The sequence below is a fragment of the Etheostoma cragini genome, chromosome 22, assembly GCF_013103735.1.
Source record: "Etheostoma cragini isolate CJK2018 chromosome 22, CSU_Ecrag_1.0, whole genome shotgun sequence".
Taxonomy (NCBI): domain Eukaryota; kingdom Metazoa; phylum Chordata; class Actinopteri; order Perciformes; family Percidae; genus Etheostoma; species Etheostoma cragini.
In genome coordinates this window covers 17154659-17168062 of record NC_048428.1, presented here as the reverse complement: position 1 = coordinate 17168062, position 13404 = coordinate 17154659, and the positions used below count along the sequence as shown (strand labels likewise).

The 13404-nt window shown below is 42.8% G+C and overlaps 1 protein-coding gene across 1 annotated transcript in view; it reads right to left on the bottom strand.

Moving 5' to 3' along the window:
• gli3 (GLI family zinc finger 3) overlaps positions 1-13404 on the bottom strand; it is a 90865-nt gene that overhangs the window by 35315 nt on the left and 42146 nt on the right. The window contains exon 4 of the mRNA XM_034862170.1: positions 7362-7467. Within this exon, the coding sequence (XP_034718061.1) occupies positions 7362-7467 (106 nt within the window). The remainder of the gene's footprint in view (positions 1-7361; positions 7468-13404) is intronic.

The following is a 13404-nucleotide window of genomic DNA, read 5'->3' as shown; positions in this document are numbered from 1 at the left end:
AAAATGGCTGCAATGAAACAAAGAGTGAAAAATTTAAAGGGGTCTGAATACTTTCCGTACCCACTGTATATCTATATAAAAAACAACTAAAATTGATAATTCTGCATTCGGTAAGGATAAAATATTCCCTTTCAAAAATCAGCTTTTCTTGTGATTTAAGCAATGCTCGTTTTTAAATCTACTACTATTTGTGAAGAGAAGCAGGCGTCAGGACAGCAGCTGCCTGAGGTTGTGGAGACGATGTGAGGCAGCGTGCTGCAAGCGCTGTGTAATGTCTTGACAGCCACTGCTGTTGTCTAATAGCTCTTTGCCAATGAGAGGAGTTTTTTTTTTTACAAAGCCAATTAGGAACCGGCACAGCTCATAAAAATGATAACCTGCCACGGCCATCAAGTAAGTTACCACCAAAACCACCAAATACAGGTTTAGTCGAGTGTTGCTGATCACAATATTTGGAATCAGAGCTGAAAAGATCAGTCAATTCATTAACTAGTTGACTGATATAAAGTGAATTGAGGAGTATTTTTCTTGAACACTTTCCGGGATAAAGTAAAGAACATTGTCTGGTTCCAGCTTCTCCAATGTGATGATTTACTACTTGTCTTTGTCCAATACTGTATCTCTGTAAACATATTATTAATGGATAAAAAAGCATTATGAATACGCCACCTTGGGCTCCGGGAAATTGCGATGGCCATTTTTTACTATGTAGTACTGACACTTGGACAGAATGATTAATCAAGAAAATAGGCAGATTATGTGATATTAAAAATAATCATTAATTGCAGCTCTATTTATAATGCATATTATAATTATTTAAATAACCATTCTGGAAACTATAGGTTACATGATTAAATGTCTGTAGTGTGTAATGTAGTGTGAGCGGGTTACTTGTTTTCTTTAAAAAAAAAAAATGTGTTTCATATTCAAGAGGGAAATAAAAGGTTAAGAATTGCAAAAAAATAAATAAAAGATGACTGAAATAAATACACCGACGCTCAAACACTGACAAGGAAATATTTCCAATGCGTATGTAAGCATGGATGCACACACACACAAACATACACACTCACTCACATTAGCGCAGAGCTGTTGGCACCTGCCTGTTATCTCTTCCCCTCAGACCTGGTTTTCCATTGTGCTCCATGGGAGAGCTACAAATTGAGATCTCAAACATGAAGAGGGGGCAAATGACTCGAGTATAGAAAATCAAATCCACTAATGTGTTACATGTGCAAATTCACAGGCCTCGTATTAGAGATTAATGCGTTCCTCTTTAATCTAAATGTACCTTTTCTCAAAGATATTTATAATGCAGCCAAAAATTTAATTCAACCAAAGGACTTACACTGAAGAAACAACAATGAACAGGAAATATTTGTTCAGCGAATAATCAGATAGGATTTGCATGAATGAAAGTGTTATGTAAGGAATCATTTGTAGATTAGAAATACTATGATTTGTTTCTTTAGCTGTGATTGCTATTTAAAGATAAGACTTACTAAATCAGTTTTAAACCCTTTACCAAGAAGAAGAAGAAAAAAACATTAAAAATGCATGTGATGTTTAATAACTGGGGAGGAAAACAAATCTGCACACAGCGGCAGAAGCAGCCTCAGTGTAGGTAATCCTAGCCTGGTAAGTAGAGTTTAAGAACATGTCTTAACAGATCTCCACGGGTAATGACTCAACCCTAAAACCTTTACAGGCCTTGTCAAATATATGCTGTGCCAAACTCTTTTTTTCCGCCCAACCCGCTGGATCCATCATTCTCAAAATACACAGGTGCCTTCAGAATATCATGGTCCTGTGCAGAGGATGAATGGAAAAAAGACTACACTGCCCATTTAGTCTTCTGAAACTGGTGTATCACAAAAAAAATAGATATACTGTAACTTCAATCTGCCCACATTTCTGCTTAGGCATTTATCTCCTTTCTCTCTAAATCCGGAAATTGCCTCAGAAGAAAAAAGGAGAGAGATACTTTCCCCCTCTTTGCACATTTTCACAGAGTGGTGCACAACTTTCTGAAAATTGAAGAGGCTTTATGTCAAATACGGCTAAAGCCAGCCTCTCCATATCAAACAACGCAGCGCGAAAATTACTGTGGCGATGATAAGGCTGCCAGATAGAGAGGGAGAGGAGAGCGAGGGGGGGGGGGGAAACTGAAAGGAAGTGACTCTACTCAATTATACTGCAAAATTGGTATGACTGAATATTTTTCATTCAGGTGACTGATAGTATCAGTGAAACTGCAATGCAGATAAATAAAGGAGCTTTCTGTCAAGAATAAACACCATTAATCATGAAGCCAGCTACTGCGTGACCGCCTGTCCCCCCGACTTACTCCATAGAGAAAGTATTAAAGAGGGGGGGAGGATATGGGGGTGAGAGACAGGGGAGGGAGGGAGGACGGAGGGAAAGCAGTGACTGCACAAGAGAGGGGTGACCTATGAAGTCACACAGAATGGGTTTTGGACAGTTGGAGAGGAGGATGAAAAAGTGGCCTTCGTCTCTCCCCGGCTTTTCGGTGACAGTAGCCATATCTGGACACAAATTATCAGATGCGATTGTGAAATAATCATCAATTCTCTATGTAATTTATGGCTGTGCTTCACATCCTGTTTTAGTCTAGACTATATTCAAATGTGAATATTACAGTTATAGCCAATCATCAAGCATGCAATGATTTTTATTCTTTTTTACAACAGAGAATCTGAAGAAAATGTGTGTTGCAAATAACAGTCATATAAGAAAAGAAATTCCAACTACTGTTATGTGTTGGACTTAAAATGCAAACACTGGTAAAAATTGACTTAAGGTATACCCTGAAACTGAAATATCAACTAAGAAAAGAGATCTTCGCACAGCAAAGTCAAATCATGAAGCTGCACACTTACAGAACATGTTTCCTCTAGCTTCTAAAGCAGCTACCCTAGACCCTTTTGTCTTACTATTGTTTTGCATTGTGTGTGTGTGTGTGTGTGTGTGTATTGCAATGCTCGGCCTCGTCCCATCTGGAAGGAGGTGTTGAGATAAGACCGTGGTCTTTATGCTAAGCAACACGCCGCTCCTCTATGCCTAGATTGGGCGCTCTGACAACAGTTTATGTAAATAACAAAACAACACAGCGCACATCTTTAAAAAAAAGAAAGAAAAAAGAAAGGGGGTGGGGGGGAGATCCTCTCTCTGCCACAGGCAGAGGACAGCGAGGGGGAAGAGTTGTTGTAAGGAAACAGTGTGAAATTTAGAGAATCGGGCCTATACAGAACATAAAATGTGGAGGTTAACAAGGTGACTCAGTGGCTTTTTGGTGCCATGTTGAAATCTTTACATAAAATGATGCTTCTGAAGCAACAGCTCACTCAGCCTTTGAGTCAATTAGCTCCTGCAATGGCAGAGACGTGCAGCAGCTCTCTCCCCTGGTACCTCCAGAATACCTTGCAGTTAGGCCGGGGCCCGCAGCTGAACAAACACACTCCTGAATCAAATAACCACACAGGCTGGGAAACACACCCTCACAGCCCTCTAAACGCCAGCTCCACACTGACAGACAATACACTCCATGACTTTATTCATGAGTCACAATGAGGATACTTTTCTTTAAAATATAAACTTTTGTTTGGTTTCAGATTGTTTTCAAAATGTGCAGTACAGAAATGAAAATCCAGTATATTCACTAATTTGAGTTTTGGTAGACACTGTAGACTAGATTTTACATTTATTTTTTACTTTACATCTCGAGATTATTTAAATGTTGATTTTATGGTAGTAAGTCTTCTGAAACATTTGCTCACAAATTTAAATGCTTCAACAAATAATCTATTTTTAGCACCTTTTGAAATTGTATGTGTAGTACAAATATTTCCCACATATCTACAATTTAAAATTTTTTACCACAAACTCTTAGCTAAAGTAAATTCTATTTGCTTTACAACTTTATACACTCCTAAATGGACTCTGTCATTCTGACCAATTCTTCCTAAATCCACATACGGTAACTGAGCAAAAAGGTTGTGAGTCAATTGGTTATCCCAAAAGAATGTTTTGTTGTTTTAGTGTCCCCATTCACAGCACGAGGGCCCGGGACTTCAGAGTAAACTCCGATGCTGATAATTGACTTGTGACGAATGCCTCTGATTGTTCTGAACGGTCTCCGGGTGAACGGGAGCCGGCGCTGAGCCGCATGAGAGGGCTGTTTTGTTTTGCTGTGTACCGTGGTCAGGCAATAAAGCTGGAATGAAAGGAACAGTCTCTTCTCTTGGCCCCGACCTCCCCCCAAACTCCCATTAAGCCAGTACTGCACAATGGTGGTGGCAGAGGGGACCAGAGCTCCCATGGAGAGGCTGCTCTTCACCGATCAATGTGTTTATTTAAGCAGGAAGCATCTTCTGTGAAACACGAAAGGGCTCTTTCTCTTTTTGGTTAAGGCTGGAGGTCAGCTGTTTCCAGACACTAGCTTTAGGACAGGAAAGACTTTTGCTGGTTCTGGATCAGTAAAGGACCTTAATGGCTTTGCTGAAGTTGGGAGTTTATGGAAATTCAGAAGAAGCATGGCGTCATTTAGCAATGTCTTCCTTTTAAACCAGGGTCGTTAAAGCTCTCTTACATGTGAATGTACAAGTTCCTCAGTAAAGCAAGCACCCACAAGAAGGGACAAACCCCCCCCCGACCACTGACCCTGAGGCTTTAATACTGAATGGCACATTGGTACCTTCCCCACAAGAATTCATAAACTAAACGATTAGCCTCTGTCTGTAATTGCGCTCTCCCTTGCCTAATAAGGGAGGTGAGGTACGGAGGGAAAAAACAAAGGACAGTTAATTTGTGATTTCCTATGCTCATTTGAAGGCAAATTAAGTGTCAAACAGCTAATATGGAGCATATTTCATTTTATGAGCTTTTAATTTAATTCTACCGCCTCATATCACTGGAGCCCGTTAGCTGTGCTGCTAACACCCGCTCCTCGCCTGAAAACTGGGGCCATAAATAAACATGTTTCAATTAGGCCCTTCACAGTAATAGGATATGATTCTGTTCATTTGCCACATATGGATGGTGGATGTGTCATTGTGGCGGAGAGGAAACGAGCTGCTGGGCATTTGCAGTGTTTTTTCTCCGGCCACGGACGCCCAGTGGTGACTGGCTTGTGTGCGTGGCGGGGAAAGCTGGCTGGATTGATGGAACTGCCGCGGGGCCAACCCAACTGTAATTACAGGCCGTAATGAGAGGCTGCATGGGGAAGTACTGCAATAATAGTCCCTGTGTACTTAGGCATATCTTTGAGAGGGCTAATAACGATTAATTCTGCTCACTGAGGAGAACTTGTCTTAAAACAATTCAATATTTCTCCATAAGCCGCCTCCTGTCCTCCATTTCCCTGAAGCCACAGTTACACACTGACTGCCTCTATTTACTCGAGCTGGCTATAAGCAACATTGCTGAGCCAAATGCCTCGCTTTTAAATCCTCAGAGAGGTTTACTCCTTCAACTCTTGTAAAGTTTAGCTAAAACTTGCACAAAGCCAAATCTGGAAGTGTAATTAACTCCAATTTGCCATCAGGTGGTTGGACCCAGCTGTAATACTGCAACTGATGAGCGTTTCTTCTCACTGAGGAATTCAGTGCTGCTTTTTTAATCAAGCAGGCAATATTGTTGCTTCCCTGTGCAAAGATTTAAAAGTAGTTGAGATCCTTTCTGCATGGAACCCACGTAAGTTCATAGAGAACGTGTCTGTGTGACAGTGACTTCACAGATTTAAATAAGGCTGGCCACTAAACAGCTGTCTTATAATAATGACAAATAGTTTCCCTTAGCATAGTGTGTCATATTAAACAACTCTATGCTTAATGGCTTGGATAAATAGGCCATAAGTAGCATGGCAGAGCACGGCCGTGTTTCTACTGACAGCAAACCAAGCGCGCAGATAACGCCTGTCTGGACAGAGTGACTGAAGACACCGCCGCTGCGTAACTTCTCCCCCTTAATTCAATTCTCTGGCTCTGTGTTGTCCCTCCACCCCTTCCTCATTTCTTTCCTCCCCCCCCCCCCCTCCCTAACCTGTGCTGCAGATCATAGCAAAGCACTCCTGACGGATAACAAGCCAGGCTGTTTGTTCGAGCCTATGTTGCCGGCGCGTGTTCGCCCCATTATCTCTGCATAAGCTAAATGCTAAATTATATTTGCCATTTTGTTTGCAGTGACATGGGGCATCAATCACCTCCCTTTTTTATTTCCTCGCCTCCCCCTCCCCCCCCCCCCTTTTTTTTTTTTCCTCTGCTGCAGCCCCCTGAGCAGGAGATGAGGGGTTGAGAGGTACGGTGGGCCGGAGGTGGGGAGGCCGAGGGAGGGGGGGGGGGGGGGGGGGGGGGGGGGGGGGGGGGAGGACATAAAAAATTCATTACGCTTAGTGGCACATCAGCAAGGGAGAGATATGACTCCTGAGGAGGAGAAGGGGGGAGTTGATAATGATGAAGAATATCAAACATAATGCGGCCCAAGTAGCTGCCCCATCCAATTTGTCCTCGTCGCGCCGTGATTGCTTCCTTCGTGTCTGCGGGTAGGAAACAAGAGCCGCAAGGACGATGAAGCATCTGCTTATGGTGCTCACTATTTGGACGCAAAGAATACAAATGATAGAGAAAGTAAAAGAGACAGAAAGAGGGTGACTAAAAGTGAGGAGGAAAAAAAAGAGTAATTTGTGCATGACCGTATGAAAGTGAGTGAGCTGAAGGAATGCTTTGAAGTTCTCTCCTGACCTGACCAGCACCGGCAGAAGCACTACAGGGAAATACGAGACCATACTGTAATAAGTCTTCCCCTAAATTAAATACTTACCACTCATTCTTACGAGGCATGACACCTTGTTTTACTTCATATTAGATGTACGTACACATGATTGGATGGGGCGCGGTGGTTAGTAGTATACAGTTTGTGTGTCAGGGGGCCCATCTGTGTCTGTCAGAGACGAGTAGATGTCAGCAGAGGCATTGCTTTCCTCTCTTGACAAGGCTTGATCACTGCTCTTATGAGAATCGCACGCTCCCAGGCTCCCCTCGCCCTACTCTCATTTCCGCATCTCTGACACATGTTCATTTGCGTGTCTCTGACATGCGGATCATGTTGCACACGTACAGGGCCGTGGCCTTTGATCCTGAAAGGCAAAGAGAGGCGCGCAGCACCCATGAGGAGCATGCTCTACACCCATGGGCGGAAGGAAGTTTAGCTTGATTTGTATCGCCATTAGGAGAGCTTGTCAATGATGCGCGTGATGCAGCTCAATCAAATGTGTTCTATGATGTGTTTGATCGGCGGATTTTTCATTTGTGTGTGCGAGTGTGTGACCATTTTGAAAGACTTACACATGAAGAGGGGGCACAGGGGAAGGCTCGTAGATGTACCGTCCCTGGGTATGTCTGTCGTCGATTGGCACAGGAGGATGGAAGGCAGGGAAGAACTGCGGTGCAGCTGCATAGAATAACAGGAAGAGAAAGGGAGCATAAGTATAAGACATTTTCTACACTTCTTGCAAGATTCTGGCTCCTCCTAAACATATCGTCATGTGAATGTATTCCCTCCTCAGATAATTTAAATAGCAGCTATAATGAGAGGCCACGGTTGATGGCTATCTTTCAGCAGACCCACCCAAATGAGAACTCATTAAACACACTCAACTAAAAGCTTTGCTGATCCAAAATGTTTGCTTTGTAAATTTCTCAAGGCTGATAGACCTCAAAATAAACTGCGATAAATAACCGTAAGGAAAGCAGCCAAATGGCATGGTTGTCACCGTACCGAGCATAATATAGTTTTGTACAAAGGATAAGGTTTAAGTACAACCAAAGAAATGTACAAAACGAGAACAAAAACACCCGTTTCTGTATCAGTTTTGTCACAACTCCCAGAGAAAATCAAGAGGCTTTTTTTTTCTCCCTCTAGATAAAACATCAAGAAATTTGCATAATATGCTTCCAAGCCTTTCTCTATTTTTACCCCCGAAATTGAAACTGTTGTGCTATCACCAGAGTGAATTCACACATGTGTGCACTCATCTTCTAACCTTAACTGCACTCCACACCATAATCTTAAAAACTAAAGCTGGAATTTTGTTTTGCAACTGTGCATCCATTGTTGGACAAGTTGCAACGAGCAAACCAAGAGCGGGAATTTTGCTGAAATGCTGCCTACCTTAGGGTCAAGTTGTGAAACTAAAATGGGTTAAAACTTGTACAGAAAGACAGAAACAGCAAATGACTAACATGCACACAAGAGTCCACAAAGTAACAAATCACTTCTTTATTCATACACGCTACGAACACATCTCAGTGCCAAAACACATGTCACTTTATTGCCTGTTACTGAGACCACTGCCAAGTTGCGAATCACTACCCTGAGGCAAAGCATGTGTCAACATCTGCATACCTTCACGCAGCAAGTCTCTGAGGCTGCTAGCTATGTGTTTTTTTGCTTGTAAACATTTGGAGGTGTGGGCCAAGAGGGCACATGGCCAAACGGTGGGGTGCCCGACAGCTCTATGAGTGTTGCTCGATGCCAAACGCAGCTGCATCGCTGGGCAACGCAGCAGGTGTTGATCATCTAGCAGGTCTCAGGTCTGCTTACCTCATCACTCACTCATTCATTGGAGGTGATCACTGCCAGCCTGGGCCAACACAACACAACTATTAAACAAGTATCAGTTTGGTGTTTTTTGTAATCCTACAGCATGGAGCCTCTTCCATAATGCATAGGGACTTGAAAAATACATTGAAAACAGAAGTGCAGAGGCCAAAATATCCTGACTTTAAGTCCCTAAAGTGGGTCTCCCAGTTCAAACCGAGATACCCGGGTGATGAGGAATATTCTTAGACTTTGGTAAAGTTGTCGTCAGAATCAAAGACAACATTATAGCTGTTTTCACAGGCTATACTAGAATATTGACTTCGACATGTTGGTAGAGTGGACAACGTTTGTAAAGACAGAAACCCCCAAACACCTGTAGCAAAGAGGCAGACATCCCTGCAACAGTTAAAGCCTGTTTTCCAGTGTTGATTTGCAGAAAAGCAGCATTTTGTTTTCCACATTCCGTCCCTTGCTTGGCACAATCTACATAATGTGGACATCTTTTGAGAGCTTGACATAAGGAGAAACTTGAGAAAAAAAAGTCTAGAGGGGATTGATTGGCTTTGAAGGCGAGGAATCAAGTGGAATAATGCACAAACAACTCATACATCCAGGTTCAAAGTACTTCAAATTCACTTTAACTATATGCTATATTACTGCATGGTCCTGTTGACCGTGTTTTACATTTTTCACACAGTATATCACTCAGTATTAAAGCTTTAGGATTTGTTTAATGTGTTCAATGAGAAAACTTTGAGAAACCATCCGGGTGTTCTAATCCTGTTTTCACAATAGCAAAGATAAGTGGTAAAAGCCCCCTCCATGCAGCTCTGGCAAGTATCTGTGCACTCAGTCTCTGTCTGTTTGATAGTTTCCTCCTGATGACTCAGTTTTGGCTTGGCTCACCTCAGCCCATTCCAAAGCTGCTGAGGGAGGGAGGGATGAGGGGTTTCTGGGATGGGCTGGTGGTAGACAAGGGCAGAATCTGCTTTGTTTACTCGGGGCTGTTGGCCCTCGGCTGTCAGACTCGGAAATGAACCTTCGGGTTTACCGGGGTCTTGGTACTGTGATCTGGCTCGATGGGAGTAAAAGCCTTGTGTTCTCTAATCTTACTGATCCCTGCCCACATTGCTCGAACTTTAAACTAACCTCTGTCCTGTTTGGTAATGAGGGATGACTGTGAAATTACAAACTGTGAAATCATTTTACAGACCCCACCCCTTCACCCCCGCAACACACACCTACATTCCCACATCCGCCACTCCTCATTGAATTACCCAGATCCCCCCCTATGTTTATGTCTCTGGAGCTCCTCACTCAGTACAGCCCTGTGCCTAGACTGGACCCTTTTTTTTTCTTCCTACTTCATCACTCTTTCCTTCCCTTCCTCCCTCCCCTCGCTGTGGTTGCATGGCAAACTGTTCCGCCGAAGTTTATTTAAATCCAACTCTGAAGTTTACTTTACCATGGCCCTATCTAAATAGAGCCTGCCACCTCTTTTACGCCAGCGCAGCTCTCCATTAGCGCAGCAAACAGCCCTGTGTCACTGGAGGGAATGTATACAGTCGCAAAGAACAGAGGGCAAAGCAGAGAGGGGGAGAGAATTCATCCTGCAATTCATCTCCAGTGTTTCCTGTAGGGACTCCTTACTGTTTACTCCGGGACTAAAGTGCTCCTGCTCTTCTGGATGTTCAGGGTTATTCTCGTTGTCTCTCTAATACAGAATGCAGCTGGAAGGCACATTGGAAGCTGGCTCACGAGTCACAATTTTTACCTTCCCACAGCGGCCACACACCACAGCAGCTCCAGCATTCCTAAGGAAAATGTAGTTACAAAGGTTTTGTCCTGGTTGAATTTGGTAAACCACCACTGGCAAAGTAAGATGGATTAAAGAAGTCATCTCAGCCACTCAAACGCTGAAACTCAGGAACACTGCAAATCATAGTTTGCAAACTTGTTTGAGATGTAATTTTTGAATTTAGAACATTTTGTATAGCTCTCTATCAATTCATCAGCAACTCATACATTATAATGACTCCAGAGCAGCCGTATTCATTTTTGGTTTAAAATTTTCCTTTTCTTCTAATTCTTTTAGGAACGGGGATGAAAGTCATTAAGACATCATTACAAATGGGTCTTAATGAAAGGGCAATTAGAGGCAAACTTTGACCAGGCTCATTAATTCTAATTCAAAATAAACACACCGTGCTCAGGACCAAAAGCCAGCTTCCCCTTCATTAAAGAGAGGATAGTAATTGCCTTGTCCTTTATTGGACACTTGAATAATTTCAAAAGAAGGGGGAGGACAACGGGAGGATAAAGCCTAAAGCACATCATTTGCAATATCCTTATTGGTTAATCTCCTTTCATAATGGCAGTTTTACCACAAAGGATCTTCACTGAGCTTTGGAACGCATGTGATGTGATACTTTGGGAGAATTTGAGCTGTCACTCACAATTCTGATTTGGGTTTTGATAATACACAAACAATTTCTCATCTTCCTATTTTGTTGTCAACTCAGCATTGTGAGTTTATTGTCTTGACTGCTAAACCTGGGCTCCTCCTCTTCTCTGGCAAGGGTTCACTGACTCTGCTCTAACAGACTGTCACCGGCAGCCGAGGACGAAACGCTCTTCCATAAACACTGCACTTCTCATCGATGCTCTGCTGCGAGAGCACAAAGAGCCACTGACAGATTGTCATAAGCGACTAAGGCGGAGTGAGAAAAGGGCTGCTGGGGCCTGCTCTAGAGGTTTGTGAATTGCTAATGTGGAACATATGAAGCCTGTGCCGGGGCTGTGACTGCCAGATTTCATTATGCCACCTCTCTCCCCGCTCATGATCTCACTGCTCAGGCACGCTCGTCTGCAGCGAGGCCCGCAGTTACACCATAACTCTACAACACTTCGCAGAGCGTGCGAAAGATGCTCCAGACTTTGTTTGTGAGGGCATGCAACTTGTGTTGCTCCTTCCTAGGAGTGAATACAAAGACAAGTACATGACTTTACTGTGCAGAACAATGCAGTCCTGGGCTTGTTTTGTTAATGTTGTTTAATGCACCTATTCCTAAAGATGTGACCTTGAGATACTTGCAATAGTGGTCTCCAACAATTTTACCTAATTACCCTTTACAATTTACATCCATGAAAACAAATTAATATTTCACATAAAAAGAAAACACACCCCATGCTGAGAATCACTGACATACCGTAGAGCATAGCTACAGTTAAACATTTAGCATAGGTTTTTTGTAGCTTGCGACATATCAGCTAACAGGCTTGACTATGAGTACTTAGCATGTGCTTGTACTTTGCTACAACTATCTGGCTGGCAGGAAAGGGAGATCATGCAGAATATCGGAAGAAGTTTGCAAGCTTGCTCTCTTGTGGAGCCGAATTCTCCCTCTGATCAATCCCTTCACACCCCGTCTCTCATCATGTTTGCTTACACTGAGACCTCAAGCTGTTTGGACATGTAAATAACACTTTCGGAGACTGTTTAGCTAAGCTCAATGGGAGTTGTTGTTGACTTTTGGAGCGCTTTGCTTTAATTACAGGTCCCAGATTGTTTCAGGTCTAATGGCCTAATTACCGCTGTATAAATTAGCCTAATGTTCTTGCTGTGCAGAGCTTTCTCTACTGTATGTGATGCCTGGGCGCTAGAACAGAGAGAGCTTTTATTCAGCTAAGAGCAATAGTAAGAAGGAGGGAGAATAAAGCCAGCAGAGAGGTTAAATAACAGTTGTAATAACAAAAACAATTGGCAATAACAAGTGCTGCCTTGCCAATCTCTCTGCCATTCATCATATACGCAAGGCTGGCAGATCACACTCTGCCCTTCCTCTGTAAATCAATAGATTTTTTTCTCTTTTCTGCTGTGTTTTCCTCAGATTTTGCTTTCTTTGTCTTTCTTGCTCAAATGCTCTTACACCCTTGAACACAAACAGTCTTTCTGTGGGTAAACGTAATTAACATGGTGCAAAACAAAAACAGAACAGAAGACAAGTGGTAGAAACAAATGTCATCTATTTGTGATAAACAGGCGCTCTGTTTACGTAGCTATACATTCCAGCACTACTCGCTGTCAGAAATAATTTGTTTGTCTAGACTGAACAAGTCAGTCAATGCCCATCCTTACTCTACTTGGTTCTAGAAGTCTATGCATATTTGTGTTTGGACTTAATGTCCACGCAGGTTATGTCTTTGTGCCAATATTTACACAGTTAATTTCATTCAACCACCATGCTCGTACAGATCAGCATCTGCTTGACATGTAACATTTTACTGCCAAACTTTATCTAAAAGTTGAATATTCTGTACAAATGAGTACCCCCTGGAAAATATGTATCCATTTTTAACAGGACATTTATCTGAAATAATACACAGTAAGAAACCCTGATTTCAGCAACCAGCATGATGAAGATCAAGATGTAGGCTGCTTGCTCTTCTACCCCGGCCTTTCTCCATTTATCACACAAATATCTTAATGGAGCTCCAGCATCTGCAAGACATTTACCAAGACTGAGTCAATCTTAACAAATTGCACGCCAGCACAAGGGCCCATTCCTTGCTACAGAGTGGAGCTAAGCACGCACACTGCTGTTCCAGGGGTCCCCGGCACCACCCAACCCCAGCTTTTTTCTCCCCTGCCTCCCTCCCTCCCTGTATCCCAGTGTGGATCATGGAGTGAAGGTTATTTCAATGAGGCCTCTACAGAGCGCCAATCTATCTTCTACATTTGGTGAATTTTTCCAGATTGGGATAAGCCGGGAACCAGAACAAAGC